The sequence below is a fragment of the Xyrauchen texanus genome, chromosome 39 (genome assembly GCF_025860055.1).
Source record: "Xyrauchen texanus isolate HMW12.3.18 chromosome 39, RBS_HiC_50CHRs, whole genome shotgun sequence".
NCBI classification, from domain to species: Eukaryota; Metazoa; Chordata; class Actinopteri; order Cypriniformes; family Catostomidae; genus Xyrauchen; species Xyrauchen texanus.
The window spans coordinates 31,850,100-31,869,503 of NC_068314.1; the positions used below are offsets into that span (position 1 = coordinate 31,850,100).

General features: G+C 37.3%; 1 protein-coding gene across 5 annotated transcripts in view; it reads left to right on the forward strand.

Annotated features, from left to right (window-relative positions):
- The window catches only part of LOC127632555 (arf-GAP with SH3 domain, ANK repeat and PH domain-containing protein 1-like), a 46,139-nt gene extending 32,886 nt beyond the window's left edge, over window positions 1-13,253 (forward strand). Inside the window, exons 16-28 of one of the 5 annotated variants that reach the window (XM_052111192.1) lie at window positions 179-270; window positions 1,742-1,928; window positions 2,022-2,107; window positions 2,727-2,842; window positions 4,624-4,691; window positions 5,764-5,871; window positions 6,015-6,261; window positions 6,343-6,525; window positions 6,910-6,973; window positions 8,191-8,252; window positions 8,369-8,559; window positions 8,741-8,863; window positions 13,116-13,253. In XM_052111192.1, the coding sequence (XP_051967152.1) occupies window positions 179-270; window positions 1,742-1,928; window positions 2,022-2,107; window positions 2,727-2,842; window positions 4,624-4,691; window positions 5,764-5,871; window positions 6,015-6,261; window positions 6,343-6,525; window positions 6,910-6,973; window positions 8,191-8,252; window positions 8,369-8,559; window positions 8,741-8,863; window positions 13,116-13,190 (1,602 nt within the window). In that variant the 3' untranslated portion in view covers window positions 13,191-13,253. Of the gene's footprint in view, window positions 1-178; window positions 271-1,741; window positions 1,929-2,021; window positions 2,108-2,726; window positions 2,843-4,623; window positions 4,692-5,763; window positions 5,872-6,014; window positions 6,262-6,342; window positions 6,526-6,909; window positions 6,974-8,190; window positions 8,253-8,368; window positions 8,560-8,740; window positions 8,864-13,115 lie in introns of those variants that run through there. The other 4 variants (XM_052111193.1, XR_007969119.1, XM_052111194.1 and 1 more) reach the window with 4 other exon arrangements.
- Window positions 13,254-19,404: the final 6,151 nt, after the last annotated feature.

A 19,404-nucleotide genomic window follows, 5' to 3' on the forward strand; every position in this document is an offset into this window, starting at 1 on the left:
GCTGAAGAAGGTTTTCCTTTATTATGTATTTTTTGTAAATTGCTGCAAACATCTCTAGGCATTATGAATTAGTCAGCTCAGTTTTCCACTCTTTCACAGTTTCACATTTCAGTTGTTTCCAATTTTTTTAACCACTATCCACAGATGTATGCCTCTTTTTCTCTCCTTTGCTCTTTAGTTGGCGAGAAACGTGGGGAATTTAGGTTTTAATGAAATTGTGGAGGCCAATCTCCCCAGTCCCTCTGTGAAGCCATCAGCAGAGAGTGACATGTGAGTGATGAGCAGCCCTGTAATTGCTCTTCAAACTGCAGCCAATTGCTTTCAGCTGTTGGAAACTCTGTGTTCCTGTTGCAACAAGTGTCCTTGAATTCAGAGTTGTGTCTCAAATGATGTATGTGCACTCGGCCCTTTAGTGTATGGACTTTCAAAGAGTTGAATCATCTCAAATGGAACACACATTACTTTTTCTTTCTACACAGATGCATTCGCTGTTTTACAGCTGAAGAACGTGAAGTTTGATGTTTTGCTGCTAGCTTTAGTCCGTTAGCCAACCTTAGTTCAACGCTTACACCATGTATACACCCGGCGCATCTGCCCCTGTGCGTGCAGTGCAAAAAGGAACTCTCAGCACGACACACCGCAATGGACACTTCCATTGTAGACAGCATCATTGATTATAATGGGTTCTATTGCTTTTGTCGCGACGTGCTGCTCGTGTCCGGTTTACACAGGGTGTTACATATGAATGTAGATATTCACACAGCGTTGGGTGATGGTAAAGCACTGAACCTACATTTTTAAGGTGTTGTCTCAACAGACGTTTCGCTAGTTGCCACATTCACAATTAATTAATCACACAAGTCAACATAAAATGAATCCATAACAATCCAGTGGTTAAATCAATATCTTCCGAAGCGATATGATAGGTGTGGGTGAGAAACTGATCACTTTCACATTCTTCTTCTTGTGTTTTTGGTGATTCACATTCTTCATGCATATCGCCACCTACTGGGCAGTGAGAAGAATTCCAAGCAAAAAGGAACTTAAATATGGATCTGTTTCTCACCCACACCTATCATATCACTTCTAAAAATATGGATTAAATTGTTGGATTCCTTTCATGCTGCCTTTATGTGCTCTTTGGAGCATCAACATTTTGGCACCCATTCACTTGCATTGTATGGACCTACAGAGCTGAGATATAAAAATTCTAAAAATCTTAAATTGTGTTCTGCAGATGAAAGAAAGTCATGCACATCTGGGATGGCATGAGGGTGAGTAAATAATGAGAGAAACAAATCTTAAAATTCATGGAAAAGTCATATTGCTCTGCTCTACAAATATATCACAAGCTAAAGAGTAAGGGGCCATTCAGACCGAGCACATCCTTAGGCTAAAAAAAAGAATCTAGAAACAGCACAAAGAATAAAAGAGAACTCAGGTGTCGCAAGATGCGTTTTAAAAGTTGCCTTTCTTTTTAAACTGACGGTGTCTAAAAGGCATGCCTCTCTTGCTCAAGATGCTGATAAAAACAGCTAGACATGCTGCAATGGTATAAATGTCAGTTTAGCTTATGTTTACATAGAAAACAGTTTTCAGCAAAAAAAAGCAGCGCAGATGAATGGACAAATGTATTTGCTGTTAACAGCAGTTATTGCAATTATATTAGCTTATGGAACATTGGATGTGAACGTTAAGTCCCCTCAAAGATATGTATGCAAATGTGTGTGTGTTTTTGCAGGGCAGTACGTAAGGACTTCATACTTTCAAAGTATGCAGAGTGGCAGTTTGCTCACCGTAGTAATGGCTCGCCAGAAACAAAGCGCAAATGTCTGCAGGATGCAGTGCGCAGTCGGGATGTCTTCAGCCTGTTACAGCTATACGCTGAGAGAATAGACTTCAGCCTGCCACTGCCCTGCCCCCTACAGGTCCGCACACACACATGTCTCGCTAATTAGATTCTCACCTACCTGTAAATCTCAGATCTTCCCTTTTATTAAAAGCCTATTTTTTTGGGACAGGAAAAGGGAGAAACTGCACTACACCTAGCCGTCCTATTAGTTGACAGGACATCACTGCATGTGGCTGACTTCCTGTTCCACAACTGGTAAGTTAAAGGTTATCAGTATTATGATTAAGAAAGCTTGTGTGAAATGATACCACCTAGGAACACCCAGCAACCTCCAAGAACACCTTAGGTACAACAAAGCAATACCCTGGCAAAGACACACAACATTCGAGCATTGTGGTGGTCATGGACGGATCTTTGGGGGCATTGCCCCCCCAGATTACCCTCGAATATAAAAGCACCCCACCAAAGAATGCAAAGTCTGCCAAATGCATAAATGTAAATGTAAATTTAATATCATATAAATACTCTATCAATCACACAACTCACTCAGCAGTCAGTTAAAAAGTGGTTTTGAAGAGAGTGAGGTCAGCTGTTTCGGAATGCTGGAACATGGAATACAGCAAATAGGGATATACAACAATAGCAGCTGGAGCATTTTAGGGAGGCTAATGCTCTTGTGGGACATCCGTCTTAATTAGCTATTAGTGCTTTAGTCAATTTCGGTCTGAGCTTTATTGTGGCTTTGAGAGATATTTGTGTGTGAAAGCTAGATTGAGAGGTAGAGAGTGAGTAGAGGGAGCTTTTAGCCTTTTAACAGATGCACATATTTATTATTTTCATCATAATTGCCTTTCCTCCATGTCTTCTGTTTCAGTAATAATCTGGATGCACAGACTGCGAAAGGGAACACTGCTTTACATTACTGTTGTCAGCACAATAAGACAGAGTGCCTTAAACTTCTTCTCAGAGCCAAGGCCAACACACATATCAGTGAGTCTGACACTCCAGCTCTCTCTTCAAACCATAAAACTAACACAGACATGATTGCTTCAAGTCATTGAGAATAAGTTTGTTATTCTGCGATCACAAAGTTACACATATAAATACATCAATGCCTAAATTACTTAAAGCAATAGTTCATCCAAAAATGTGAATGCTCTCATTGTTAACTCACCCTCATGCCATCCCAGATATGTATGACTTTCTTTCTTCTGTAAAACACAAATGAATATTTTTAGAAGAACATCTCAGCTCTGTAGGTCCATACAATGCAAGTGAATGGGTGCCAGTAATTTTAAGCTACAAAAAGCACATTAAGTCAGCATAAAAGTAATCCATAAGACTACAGTGGTAAAACCAATGTCTTCTGAATCGATATTATAGGTGTGGGTAAGAAACCAATCAATATATATATATATATATATATATATATATATATATATATATATATATATATTATTATTATTATTATTATTATTTTTCTCCCCAATTTGGAATGCCCAATTTCCAATGTACTTGGAAGTCCTTGTGGTGGCGTAATGGTTCGCCTCAATCCGGGGGGCAGAGGACAAATCTCAGTTGCCTTTGTGTCTGAGACCGTCAACCCACGCATCTTATCACATGGCTTGTTGAACACGTTACCGCGGTTACGTGTGGACGCTTCACGCCATCCACGCACAACTCACCACGCGCCCCACCAAGAGCAAACCGCATTATGCCGACCACGAGGAGGTTACCCCATGTGACTCTACCCTCCCTAGCAACCGAGCCAATTTGGTTGCTTAGGAGACCTGGCTGGAGTCACTCAGCATGCCCTGGATTTGAACTTGCGAAATTCCAGGGGTGGTAGTCAGCGTCAACACTGGCTGAGTTTCCCAGGTCCCTCAAAACCTATCAAAATTTAAAGCTGCGCTATGTACGATTTTTGGGTTAAAAATGAACAAATTGCCATTATTGACTGAGTACATCAACAATCATTGTTCAAAACAATATCCTTACCTTACCCTGATTCACTACGGTAAACCTATAAAAATGATTTGTATTTTGAGTTGTCGGATTTGATTTGGCTCAAAATCGCTGGAAAATGACATTCATCCTTGCGTCACTACGTCATGTCCGCACACACAGGAAAGAAGTACCGGCTGTCTTATGTTCCATTCATGGACCTGCAGAGCTGAAATGTCCTTCTAAAACTCTTTGTTTGTGTTCAGCAGAAGAAAGAAAGTCATACAGATGTGGGATGGAATGAGGAATTTTCGTTTCATTCGAGAACTATCCGTTTAAGAAAGTTAAATAAGTAGGACAGGAAAACAAAGCCAACCAACCATTTACAACTTAAGTGCGTAATTTTCTCGATGTTTAAACAGCATGCCAACCAACCCAGCACAGCAACATTGGCTTGTCCAATGGCGTTGTTTTGGGGTGGGATTAACTGTTTTTCGACCAATGGGAGATGTGGAGTGTTCGCAAAACCTGTTAGTAAATGGTCATTATTTTTGCAATTCTGTTTGGTGACAGAAGTGGCACTGAAATTACGCACTTCAGCTTTTTCTGTCTTTTTAAAAAAAAGACATTATATTTACTAATGTTGCATGGTCTTTTTTTTAACCAAATATGTAGCATGATTCATTATTAGTCATTATTAATTGAAACGCCTTATTCTGTTCAGTCTTCCGAAGGCTGGTTTAGCTGTTGGCTCATCAGGAGAAGTTAATTACACTAAAGGCAGGAAGATAATTGTGCTGCTGATGATAATTGCTGTTCTGTGATAGAGAATGACAATGGAGAGACGGGGCTGGACATGGCTGGGAGACTGAAACACGCACTGTGTGAGGAGCTGGTGAGTCAAAAAACATTCCAGCATTTCAGTCAGAACTCTTTGAACCCCGGGGTCTTCAGCTTCTTTCTTCAGGGGCCAAATTATCCAGAAGAAAACTTTTTTTGGAGTAATATTAAATCTTATTGTATGTATAATTTATACATACAATAAGATAATTTAAACCAATGAATCAATTAATGTGACAAACAAAACTGTTAATTGAACAACCCCCTTAAAGGAATATTCTGGGATCAGTACAAGTTAAAAGGATAGTTCAACCAAAAATGGAAATTCTCTCATCATTTACTCACCCTCATGCCATCCCAGATATGTATGACTTTCTTTCTTCAGTAGAACACAAAGATTTTTAGGTGTGGGTTAGAAACAGAGCAATATTTAAGTCCACTTTCACTTTTACATTTGAAAGTCACATGTGGTTCCTGTTTAGTTTCACGTTCACATCTGAAAGTGAAAGTTAAAGTGGAGATTTAGAGTAAAAAATGGACTTCAATTCTGATCTGTCACCCACACCTATTATTTTCCTTCTGAAGGTATGGATTTAACTGGACTTTTTACTGGAGTCATATGGATTACTTGTTATTATGTATACTTATGTTTCCTTTATGTGATATTTGAAGCTACAAATGTCTGATCACCATTCACTTGCATTTTATGGACCTACAGGGTTTAAATATTCTTCTAAAAATCTTTGTTTGTGTTCTGCTGGGATGGCATGCGAATGAGTAAATGATAAGTGAATTTAAATTTTTGGGTGAGCCATCCCTTTAACCTCAATCAACAACATTTGTGACTATTTTAACATGATTTTAGTATGATGAAATCGGTTACTAACCTTTTCCGTGTAAAGTTATATCCAATCTTGCAAATACTTGTCATGACGATGTAATGCTGTAAACTCCGAAACCCAAAAACTACAGTAAAAACAAAGATTTAAACAAATTTACTGCTCAAATAATACATACGTTTTAAGAGAAGTGCTTTTATCGTCATGATGTCAAGGAGGTTCTTGCATTGTTGATGTATTGATTCACACATAACGACTTTTTCTAATGTGCTGATGTGTTGTGCTCAGATCCACCAATCACAAAACAACCAGTTCAACATGCATGTACATGTGGAATATGAGTGGAGACTACGGCAGGATGACTTTTATGAGAGTGACGACGACCTGGAGGAAAAGGTGACAAAACAAGCCCACCACGGCACCAAACACGAATAGAACAGACTTGTATAAAGTACAAATAGAAAAAGACGTTGTATGCATAAATGAAGGAGCTGTATGATTTGGGGATAGCAGTGATGCTTCCGTTGCTGTATTTGTAGCTGGGACCAGTACAGAAGGAGCGGTTGGGACGGCCGTTCAGCATGTATCACAGGAGCCCCATCTCTCAGGGTGGAGGAGGAGGTGCTGGAGGGGGGCTGTTCAACATGGGCCGGAGGCTGGCAATGGCCCGGGGGGAAAACCGCAGGGAGGTGTTAGCCAGTCCCAGCTCTCAGACACTGAGCCTGGACAGTCCACCTCCACCACCCCCTTCATCACCTGCACCGCCACTTCCACCCAGAGTCAGAGGTGAGAAATCTCTTCTCTTCTCTTCTCTTCTCTTCTCTTCTCTCACTACCATCCTGTTTACACTCCTCATGTCCTTTCCAGCCCCAAACGTCCCTCCTCCTCCCCCTCCTATGAGCTCACCTGACAGCTGGACATACCATGAAGTGAGCATCAGTAAGAAACGAACCCCACCTCCCCCCCTTATCATCCGACACAAGCGCACCTACTCTGAGCCCAGCCCTCAGGTACCCCCCAGCCCCCATTCTACATGGAAAGGACCAACAGGTATGTGTAAAGTCAGACAATGCCCTCTAACGATGCGTGCTAGACAAGGGGTTCCACTATTAAAGAAAACCTTAATACATCAGTGAATTTGGGGATTTCCAGGCCTGAAGAAGTCATGGAAATAATAAAAATGGTTAAAAATCATGGAAATTGTCTATAGTAAATGTACTTTTTATACAGTAATGCTCACCTCTAGAAATTAGGATGCTAGAATTTGCCCTCTATAAAAAAAAATTTGAAAAATGATTATCCTGTAATCACAAGCAACAAGAAAAGTCATTGAAAAGTCTTGGAAGTTCATTAGTCAAAGGTGTTTTTAAGTTAATTTGTCAGTTTTTTGTTTTCAAAGTATGCTTTCTTTCTCCTTTTATATTCTGTGTACAGATTATGTAGTGTCTGCAGGTCCAAGAATCTTCGGTGGTCCAGACTCACCTTTCCAGAAGTGTGTGTAAGTTCTTGGATTGCTGTTGTAGCCAGAAATGCTGAACTCTCTTGGCTATTTGCTTAAATACCACAAATAGCATGGTTACATTTCAAACAGAAGCAAGCAAGTGTCCATTATGCACATGCTTTTATGCTGATAAAAAAAGTCCATATAAACAGCCCTATCCAGGTTGGTTTCCAGCCTAGGTCTGAAACAGCCCAAAAGTTTACACCATCATGAATACAATTTTACATTTTAATGCTGTAACATAGTTCAATGGAAAGGAGGAGGCGAGAACTGACATGACAATATAAATAATATTTTAATTATAAACTTAAACAAAAGACAACAACACACACACACATGTCTGTAAACGATCTCTCTCTCGTCGCACCACCGTCTGCCATCAGCCTTTATCCCTCTTGGAGGCTTAATTAGCCTGATAAGGGACCGGGTGTGTATAACCACAACCCGGCCCCGCCCTCCGCCCTGCCACATTCCTCCCTCGTTCTCTCAGGCTGGGGAGACCCCGGCCTGACGTTCATGAATATTCCTTCAAGCTTGAAGTACCACCTGTTTTCAGCAGGGGGCAATAAGCGAAACTCCAGCTGTACTGACACTAACAATAGCACAAGATAAGAAGGCATTCTTGCATTTTAACACAGCTGAATGGAGCATAATTCTCAATTCAGGGATTTTGAGACGTGTTTTCTAAGTTTCAAACTATGTTTAACTTGACACAGTGACAAAAAAACGCTGTGTTTGATGAGACGCAACCAAAATGAGCCGCTCCAAAAGCATTCCTCTGATGCATGCATACACTGACGCATCCTTAGAAAAACCCTTATAATAAATCTGTTTCGGACAAATTGAAGAATTAAATTACACAATGGATTGCTGTGGACTGTAGGCCACATTGGTAGGCGTATGTTCAATAATATGGAAATAAACGATATAGTGCCTTTTTTTTATTGTCTTATTAATGCTAACTTTAACTCGTCTGTCACAATAAAGTAATGCAGTTTTATTATCTGAATTACTACTTTTATAGTATGTTATATGTATAATGATTTAAATATAACTATTTATAATTATTTCAACAATTTATTACATAACATTTTTGTTATTTGACGGCCTAAGCAAATATGCATATATGTGAGTAATTGCAATTAATTTGATTAATTAAAGGAAAATTATCTATTGACAGCCCTAATTGTTACTGATCAGACTTTTCCATTCAGCTCAGCTTCTCCCAAATACACCACGCCCACTCTGAACTCTTTATCTGAACTGCCAGAACGAGGTGAATTGCTTTCCTTCATCAGCTATTTCTGTATTTCATTGTTGTCCATTAATCTGTTGTGTATATCATGGCTTTATGCATTTTTGCTATATCATGTGTCGTGAATGTAATCTCAGCAGGATTTCGAGCAGATGGGGAGAGCTGCTTGTCTCACTTCCTGTATCAAACACCACAGCCTATCAGCAGTGCTGGGCGGCACACCCCAGCCCGCTCCCCCACCTCCCCACGCTCCTTTAGCCTGGAGACTAACGGAAGCTCCTCTTCATCCTGCCACACTGCTGCTCATCCATTGCCCAGGAAAACTCTGGTGAGAATGGCAAGCGACTGTCAACTATTCATGACAGTAGTAATGAGCAGTAGATAAACGATCCTTATAATTGTGGTTACCCATCAACAAATTATGACAGTTTTAAAAACAACAACATTTGTTAAAAGCCAAATTATGTTTTTTTTTTTTACAACCACACGTGTTATCCTCTCGCCTGTAGATGAAGTCGAGGCTGAGGCGTGTTAAAGCCATGTATGACTGCGTGGCTGATCATCACGATGAGCTCACCTTTAGTGAGGGTGAAGTTCTGGTGGTACTTGGAGAGGAAGATGCTGATTGGTGGGTGAGTATAATGATTTACACGATAATTAAAAAACAGTTTGAGTCAACAACAGATCAATTAGCCTATTACAAGGAAAGCCAGTGAGTGATTTTCTTCATTTGCATTCACTATTTATGGCATAGTAGATGAAGTGCATAATTACTGCAATTAATTATGAAAGGGATCATGTCCAATCAGCAGGTTAATATCGCAAAGTAAACTCAGACCATGATTATCTAACTTAATATATGGCTAGTTACATACTGTAAATAAATCTGAATTTGAGTTCAAATTTTATTATGTCAGAAAACTAGCAAAGCTATGTAGGAAATAGAGTACAACCTAGTCTCATAGTATAAACGTTACTATAACTACATTTTGGCAAACTGATTTTTACGTGGCGATTTCTACGTTTCTTCGTGGTTTCCTGGTGTAAATAACACTAGAGGCGATTCAACGACTGTGCGTTTTATTCACTTTCACACAAATCACGAGTACAACGGCTGATTACTACTTTATAAACACATATATTTTGCTCTGTTACTCACACAATGCTATGATATAGAAACACTTTTACTATAAAGCATCATTTGAAAAACTATACATTTTAATGCTTGCAATAAAGACCCACCTACATTTACACACTTATTCCAATGTTAGCTTCTGCGGTAGCTCACCTGATAGAGTGTTGTACTTTGAACCATAAAGTATGCGGTTTGAGGCCTGTTTAAGGGATATTTCACCCAAAAATGAAAATTCTCACATCATTTACTCACCCTCATACCATCCCAGATGTGTATGACTTTCTTTCTTCAGCAGAACACAAACAACGATTCTTAGAAGAATATCTCAGCTCTGTAGGTCCATACAATAAGTGAATGTTGATCAGACATTTGTAGCTCCAAAAATCACATAAAGCAAATATAAAAGTAATCCATAAGACTCCAGTGGTAAAATCCATATCTTCAGAAGCAATATATTAGGTGTGGGTGAGGTGTGGTTTTTTATTCTAAATCTCCACTTTCTCTTTCACTTTTACATCTGAAAGTGAAAATTAAAGTGGAGATTTAGAGTAAAAAATGACTTAAATATTGATCTGATATTCATCCACACCTTTTATATTGATTCTAAAGACATGGATTTAACAATAGAGTCTTATGGATTACTTCTATGTTTCCTTTATGTGATTTTTGGAGCTACAAATGTCTGATCACCATTCACTTGCATTGTATGGACCTACAGAGCTGAGATATTCTTCTAAACATCATTGTTTGTATTCTGCTGGGATGGCATGAGTGTGAGTAAATATTGACAGAATTATCATTTTTGGGTGAACTATCCCTTTGAGCAGGCGATCGGACACGTGACACGAGAGTGTCGTAGAAGCGGCACAAAATTAATTAGTGTGCTTTTCATTTTTCATTTAGTTTTTTGGACACTATTGGTTAGGTTTAGGCATTGGTTAAGTGTAAGGATCCGCTGGACATTTCACTGGAAAACTGCAGCCAAACGTGTAAAAAGGCACACCATTTCATTGCCATTGTTGCCTTGATCACGTGATGTTCATGAGACCAGGCTGAAATCAGCTGCCTGAAACAACAGTAAATCATCAAATTTAGTGGCCACCAATTATACAAAAATATTTGAATAGTGAAACTGACCAAACAGGATCAAGTTTTCTAGCTGAGTTATAATAATAAGATAAGGTACAGTGGGGTTCAAGAGTCTGAAAATGGTTCTAATTTAAGACATGACAAGACAAAAGCATGGCCTCCACAAGTTTGTGCAACACCTGATGATCATGTTATATACATCATGGTTAACATGGTCAGCGTCACAAGAGTTATTACATATTCTAACATCTCTTTGTTTCACACTTTTACAAATCCTTATGCTATCTGTCTATTTCCAGGTATAAATTGGATTAGGAGTAAAAAATGCAGACTTTTGAGACACGCTGTGCTTTTATTACTGGCATTAAACATAGTGAATGTTTACTTTGACACTATTTATTTACAGTTGTTTTCAGCCCTTTTGTAACCTGCTGTCATACATTGCTGGGATTCCTTGTTACGGTTACAGATGGTTTTGATAAGGAAGACCAGCAAGGTTCTTGTTAGCCTTTGTCAGAGTCATACTGTGTGTGCAGATTTATTCTGGAATCACATGGGAACAGATGGAAATGATCAGAGCAAAGTGCTCTGCATCCATGTTTTATTTTATCTTAGAGAGCCGCCCATAAGTCTCCAGCAGCCTTATCTAATATCCTGCAGACACGCTCTCAAAAGAATACATTTAGAATTTTTCATAGAACGAGAGAAATTTAGAGTGTGTCCCAATCTGCTCCCTTGTTCTATTGTCAGTGCACTGGCCAGGGAATCACACTATTAATACATTCCTTTGTTTGTTGTAGCGGGCTGTCTAGTCTGACACAGCAATTGGGGCGGAACTCTCTGTTGGTACAACTAATGGAAGTTGGGGGGTCTGTGGGTTCTGGAGTCTGTTAAAAAGCCCTGATTATTGTGACAATTAACATAAATGTAAAATGTTTATGCCGTATTTTTTACATTTGTATTTTTAAACTTCAGATTTTTGGTTTTACAGTTTTTAGAAGTGGAAATCTCTGTAAAAATTCAGATTATTAAATTACAGGTTAAATATGTCAGATTAAGAAGAAATTAAGAACACCAAATACAAGTCTCTCAAATTTTAATTCAGAACTGGGCCAAAGGTTTAACTATTTTATTCCACAGAGAAAAGTAGAGGTTATCAGAATAGTCAAAAGTAGCATTTTGGCCAATCACAGAGCTCCGAAAATTCTCTGGCACGGCCCAATGACTGTGTTTAGTAATTATCGAGCCCATGTTTATTTATAAATATTTTTGGTTAATTGTTAGTTCATAATTATAATTTTTTTTTACTTTTAATGTTAAAATGGATTGTACAGTATAATGGAAAATTTACATTTTCCAGGATTAATAAATGCTGTAAAAGTTTTGTACATTGTAGTTTTTGTTAAAATCGTACCATGCCAGAGAATTCTAACGGGTATTCCGATGAGCTTGATTTGTATTTGGAATTCTGAATTTCTTCTGAATCTGAAAATTTGAATCTGTAATTTTGTAATCTGAATATTTACAGCTAATTTCACCTTTGAAAAAAAAATTCAAATCAGAAAAATGACAATGTTTAAAATACACAAATAAAAACGTTCAAATTCAAATCAACAAAATTCAGATTCAAATATTTTAAGTCACTGTTCAAGCTCCAAATGAAGTATCGAGGACGAGCACAAGTTTAAATGTATGTTTCAATGTTTATCTCCTTGGAACAGATTGCAACATTTGAACAGTAATTTTGGCACAACCTGACTTATGCCCATACACACAATAGACCCATAATATATGTGGAAATCACATGTTGAGAAGCAATTGTCTTGGTAATAATTGTAATTTTGTTTACAGTTGCAGTCTTTGATCATGCAAATCCTGCACAAGCAGCAATATTTTGTAAAAAGATTAGTCTGTTCCAGGAATTTAACAAAAATGGCCTGTTACACATATGTAATACTTCTTGTCTATTACACATACATAACTACAATGTGTACATGCTGCTCCTTAAGTTAATTACATATTAAGGATGTTGTTTCATATTATTACATTATTTATTACTCTGTACTTGGGTAATTACACTGTAAAGTGTTTCAAAAATTTGAACGCAATGGGAGTACACCTAAATGCTGTTATTGACACTTCTCAAGATTAGTTGATTGTGACAGTTGTAATTGTAATCTTGATTCTTTATGTGATTGATTATGCAGCCCATAATAGCACTGTACTTTTTAACAGCTCCAGCCTCAAACCACCAATGGTGATACAACAATGTTGTCCATAAGAACCATGTAGGTTTTAATGCACAACCCCCTGTGTTTATTGCATCAACGCCCTGCTAATGTCTGAATTCGTGTTCACAATATGCTGATTCACGACATAGGGAACTAGGGAGTGGAATGAGACAAAGAATTAGCATAGTGAAATAGTGATTTGTATCTTATTTAAAAATCTTCTTGCATTTTTTGTTTGTAATGTTTCCTCAAACCAAACAACAAGTTCTACTGGCTTTTAACTCTCGTTTGTCCAGAAAGCACGCAGCCTTCGCTCATAGCATTATTTTCTCATTACATGTTGTTATGCAACGCCCACTCTAATTGAATTTCACATTCTCCTTCTGAGGAGAATTATGATGACTTTAACCAGTAATGTCTCCCTTTCAGCACGGCTACATCGAGGGACAGCCAGACAAAATGGGCTTATTTCCAACATCATTTGTCTCTTTGCTCTCTGAATGAGGCCGACCAAAGGAGCTGAAATCATAGCACAGTCGACTATACTGCCAAAGCTCCCTGGGAAAAGGGGGTTTGAAGTCTACCCACAGAACCAGCGTTTATGAATAATCAGCATAACAAAGCAGCAGCCATCGGCCCTTCAAGAGCACTGAGGGAGATTTGCTATGTGGAACAATTTGTGCTGTGCACAAAACTTTTCATAGCTTGTGATTCTTCAGGCCCCTCTAACATGAAAAAACAAAACAAAAAAAACAATGCCCTGTGCCATCCTCTGAGGATATTTAATAGGCGCCCAGGCTAACTAAACACTCCCAGAGTCATATTTATCATCCTGTAAAAAAGTTAAAACAAAGACAGCATGAGATGCATGCCATGCGTATTTAGCTGAACTGAAATGTGAATAATCATTAGTGACAGGTCCACATAATTGTACTGAGAATATAAATGGTTATTTTTTTAAATACCTACCTTAAAAGTGCAATGCTACATTTGTGTAGTTAATAAAATAAGAAATAAGAAGGTCATTAAAGCACAACTCTCTGCAACAGTTTTATTTAGAAAACAAATGAATGAATTACTGTATGTTTGGGGAAAATCTCAAGAAAACACACTAAAACAATGCTAGGATTTATGCATTTCAATTTCATAAAAAAATCCTTCAAATAGAATTGAGCAATTTTTAAGAAAATTACATTTCAACAGAAAACCTTTATATTTTGATATTTTGAATGTTATCAATTTTGTTAAAGATTACACAATTCAATTGGATGAAATTTTTTATCAAATAGAAAATTGAAATAATATATATATATAAATATATATGTGTGTGTATGTATGTAATTACAGTACACCCAGTCATTTCACATTTTATATTAACTTACAGAAATAACTGAGATTTCCTTAACAATATAGTGATGAGAATTTGGAGGGTAAAATATGAAAGTGAAGTTATTATCATGAAAGTACTGTTGAAAGTCAATGATCTTAATGGCCCCAAAAGAAGCCTTCATTTTCTTTATGCAAATAATAATTTGTTGTTTCTTTTGATTTTGGGATACAATATGACATGGACATGTTATATGTGTTAGCATGAGATTCACTCGTTTTATGGCTTTGTTTTTTCTTTTATTTCAGAATCATGATGAAATAATGTTTAAATGAATTTAAAGAAAGTGGTTTATAGAAGACAGACTACAGGTTCTCACAAAACATCTTGAACATAGAAGCTTACAAAGATGTGCATGCCACACAATTTGGCCATTACAATAGGATAAACATTCAGCTGGACATTGAAAATGTATACTTTACCTTTCTTAAAGTGCTTAGAGAACTACTCAGTTTGTTGTGTCAGAAGACAGAATTTCTCAAATCATATAAAGTCCAGGGAATAGGAAATCTACAGTCAAATGTTGAGTTTGTGAGATATAAACAAAACAATACTAAAGTCATTTGGCCACAGCTTTAGTTGAACGTTATTGCTCAGTGTTCTGGACTCCTAAATATAAAGTCCAACTAAGTCCATTTTAAGTGGTGATCTATTTTTCTACTTGCATTAGAGGACCATATACATACCTTCATGTTTTCAAAATTGAAAATATGATGTTTTAGCTTTTGCATTTGATTTTTAAATAAAAAGGTTTGTGATGAGCTTTAATGCAAATTTAAGTATTGTGAGATATTGTATATCAATTAAAATCATGTTTTTCTGTGTTTTTTATTTATGTAACAAATATCAAATATTTTTATTTTTAATAATGTCCTGGATATGCTAATCTATGACTTTTAAATTTAATTATTTTATTTTTTATTGTTTATGCTTTGGTTCTGTTTCTAAATAGAGTATTAAAACACCTCCATGTCAGTTTTTTCTTTCATATTCATGACAAGTTTATCACACTAAAGTGATAATTCTTAAGTGTCGATACTTTCATAGTATTTTTGTATTGTCTGATTATCTCACCTCTCAATGCAGAATTCCTAAAAACACTATGAATGCCATTGATTGAAAAGAAGCAATACATGCGAAGCCAAAATACATTCAAGGCCTTAAAATGACTGAGCAAACCACAGCTCTGCATATGTACCGTAACACTATAGCAACAAACATCATCAAAATTACAGCTCAAGTTTCAGCCTTGTCACGTTCCTTATAAAAGTTTACAATAATACAAACTTGGATAGAAAAGGGAAAAACCACAGAACATTTACCACCAGTAATTTCAACTATAAAAATACAGAGATCAATCATATTTCATGGCCATAGAATGAAAGAAATTACAATAAATCATAGATGTATGAAAATGCAGCATTTGCTATATTCAAAACTATAAATTACAACACGTCCTGTTGTTGGGCAAGTGCCATTGGGTCATTTCAAGGCCACGAAGACCAGAGCCTCACTCGCTTTGGTCTAAAGGTACATAATAAACACATACACATCACATACACTAACAATCCTCCTATAGAAAAGTCTTCACTGCAATGAAGAATGTGTATTAAAATGTGAAATATCTAATGTGTAAATCAAACACAAATCAGTATCACAGTCCTATACAACAAAAATGCACCATCCAACATGTTTTTTGGGTGCATTGCGTGATTTCAATGCTGGTATGGATTAATAGGACAGAACTTGAAGGTGACAATGGTCCATCAAAAATCGATGTAGTAAATGCGTTGCAACTTTCCATTTTAATTAAATGTTAGTAAACCGCAGTAATGGTGACAATCAACAAACCTCATTAAGTTAAAAGACTAGCTCCTTACGTCACCACACAACAACTGACTAACAGTGGCAACAAAAAACAACAACAATAACACCAAAAATAATCAACAAACAGCTAAATGTAAGGCTAAACACTAACCGCATATATGATTCATGTTGCAATGCAGGTGTCACCGTTCCTACTCGACCCAAAGGATTCAAAAGGATCCCTGGCATGGGAGTTGGACATGCTAGCAAGGAGGCTAGAAAAGCCATGGCTCTAGCCTCATCACAAGCGTGTCTCTTAAGGCCAGTAGAGTGAGATTTACACACTTTACAGCTATCATGTACGAGCTGACTACCGTTACACATGCTGGGATATCTTAAATTACCAACATTGTTCAATATGAAATTGTTTGTTCAAACAACTCTGTTAGGCTAGTTGGGACAACATTTGGGGGAATATTGTTGGTCTAACATGGGTTTTTATGTAAGTCACATTTCAAAGTATCTGTAATTCAAAAGCCTTAATAAGCTGGATGAAATGCAAGTAATTGTTTTTACAGTGCATCAAATCAAAATTTACCCTATTTACTTTCTTAATGAATGTTCCTGGTCTAAAAACGGGTCTTGCCCTGCCTCTAAAAAATAATTTCCTATGCAGCTGAAATCACCAAGCCCTCTTATTTTCAATTCTGGTATGCAGCACCCACTTTTCACAATCCAATCAATTAACAATGGATAAAATGAAGTCCCACCCTACTCTTTCTCTCACTTTACAGATGACAAAACTGTTGGGAATGTTGTTTCATGCTGACTTAAAAATATTTGTGAGTAGATACCTATTTATATTACCGTATGTACACAGCAAGTGAGAAGATCACTCTCAGCTTTGTGGATTAAAATGGGAGCTATCTAGTTATGTCCCTATTACAGCATAGTCACTGTTTAAGGCAAGTCAGTACAGCTTGAACAAGAAAGACCTGATATGAAGACACTCAGATCAAGCCGATCTGATTACTGTTTGCTTCAATGTTCGATGCCCGGTTGATTAGGAAGGCATCCACGCCATAATGTGGTTTTAGTTCAGGCACATAGCATATGGAATCAATCTACACCATGCTATCGTTCAGGTAGAACTATTCTTTCCACCACTAAAGAAATCTTCACTAATAATCTTCCAGAATTGTCTCACATAATCAGTAAGCCAAAAAGTCTAGAAGAAATTGATGTAATAACAGAAAATATAAATACAGTCTTCTCTAGCACTCTTGATATGGTCGCCCCCCTCCGATTAAAATAAATTCAAGAAAAAAACCTTGCACCATGGTACAACGATCACACTCAAGCTCTCAAGAGAGCAGCTTGGAAAATGGAGTGCTAGTGGAAGAATTCAAAATTAGAGGTATTATGCGGTGCATGAAAGGATAGTGACTGTAGCTACGGTCAGGCACTAAAAGCTGCCAGGTCAAATTTGAGCAAACTCATAGAAAATAACCACAATAATCCAAGGTGTTTATTCAGTACTGTGGCTAAATTGGTTAGGAATAAAGCATCGACTCAACATATGCAGTTGCAGCAAAATAGTAATGACTTCATGAATTTCTTTACTGATAAAATTGAAATAATCTGGAATAAAATTGGAACTATGCAATCAATTGTCACAGTACCTCAGAAAACAGTGTCTCATAATTTTCCTCATGAGCAACTTCAAACCTTCGCTGTCATAGGTCATGAAGAGCTATGAAAACTTATCAAAACATCAAAAGCCACAACATATATGTTAGATCCAATACCAACTAAGCTCTTAAAAGAGGTATTATTGCAATCCATTACTGGGAGGATGTCTAGCAAGCTCAATAAATAAACTTCAGTTGGTTCAAAATGCAGCTGCCAGAGTGGTGACCAGAACCATCCATCCATCCATCGTCAACCGCTTATCCTGTGGTGACCAGAACCAAGAAATATAATCATATTAACCCCATTTTATCATCATTACATTGGCTACCTGTTAAATTTTGTATTAATTATACAATTCTGTTAACTTCATACAAAGCATTGAATGGTCTAGCTCCAGAGTACATAAGTGACCTTCTGACACGCTATATTCCATCACGTTCACTCTGATTATAAAATTCTGGCTTTTTAATAGTTCCTAGAATATCAAAATCCACAAAAGGAGGTAGACCCTTTTCCTATTTGGCTCCTAAACTATGGAATAGTCTCCCTAACACAGTTTAAGTCTAGACTAAAGACTCCTCTATTTAGCCAGTCATACACCTAATTTATCCATCAACTCACAATTAGGCTGCTTTAGTTAGGTCTGCCAGAACCAGACACATTATGATCTATAACTCTACATTAAATGTAATGACATTTACGCTAATATTACTCTATTTGTTTCCATTCATATCCCGAGGTTACCAGAGCGGCCAGATCCAGCTCCGTTCCTGCTTGATGTCTGAATGCACTGCTATGTGTCTCTGAGTGATGATGACTAAATGCAGCTGGTGCTAGCCAGACATCACTTCAGTCTTTTACGATGGACTTCAGAGGATGAACTGATGCCAACTTCAACTGTAAGACATTGGATACTTCATATGCCGCTGCCTGAACCTTGAACATGTGATAGACCCCACAGAACGTCACCGAAATGACCTGCCAGTTGAACTGCGATGCACCTCATTAATCTCTGCCTACATCACCTTTGTCGATTGATGGACTACACTCTTGAAATGGAAAACACAGACTATCATTTAACTGCCAACAAAAGCCTTCATCAGCCAACTAACAAAGGACAATGCATCTATGTGACCTTCTGCAGTTAATCCAGGATGCACCTCAAAGACATTATCATTAATCTAAGAGTTCATAAAAAATATTTTTTTAAACACTGGACATTAACACTTACTTAGTTTACTAATCTTAAACCATGACCTGCACTGCACATAAATAACTAATATTGGCATTATCTTCATGTTGTTTAGCCAGAGGGGAACTGGCCCCCACAGTGAGCCACAGTGAGCCTCCATTAACCAACATCTTCTGTAATTTTGTGTTCCTTGACAGAGTCACCTACAGCTTGCTCACTGGGGTTCTAAATACAATCATTATTTAATAATTTTATTTTTTATACACAATTTATAATAATATTTAATCAAACTGCACAATGATCACTCTTAGTCTTTATATATATTACAGTTGAATTTTTTTTTGTTAATGTATATTTTTCTGTAAAGCTGCTTTGAAACGATGTGTGTTGTGAAAAAGCGCAATACAAATAAAAATGATGATTTGACAAAGCGATGAAATGCTGTTAGAGGACAGAAGGAGTTCATTTGGTCTTAAGAATACAGCTTGATGTCTGTGGGTTTGGTTCAGTGCAGTTCACAGGTCAATTAATGGTAGGGTGGATTAAAGATCTGCTTCTCTTTGGCTTGCATACATCTGCTGCATTTTCTGGCCCAGCAATGTTATGGCTTTCAATACTACTAAGTCAATAAAGGCCACAAT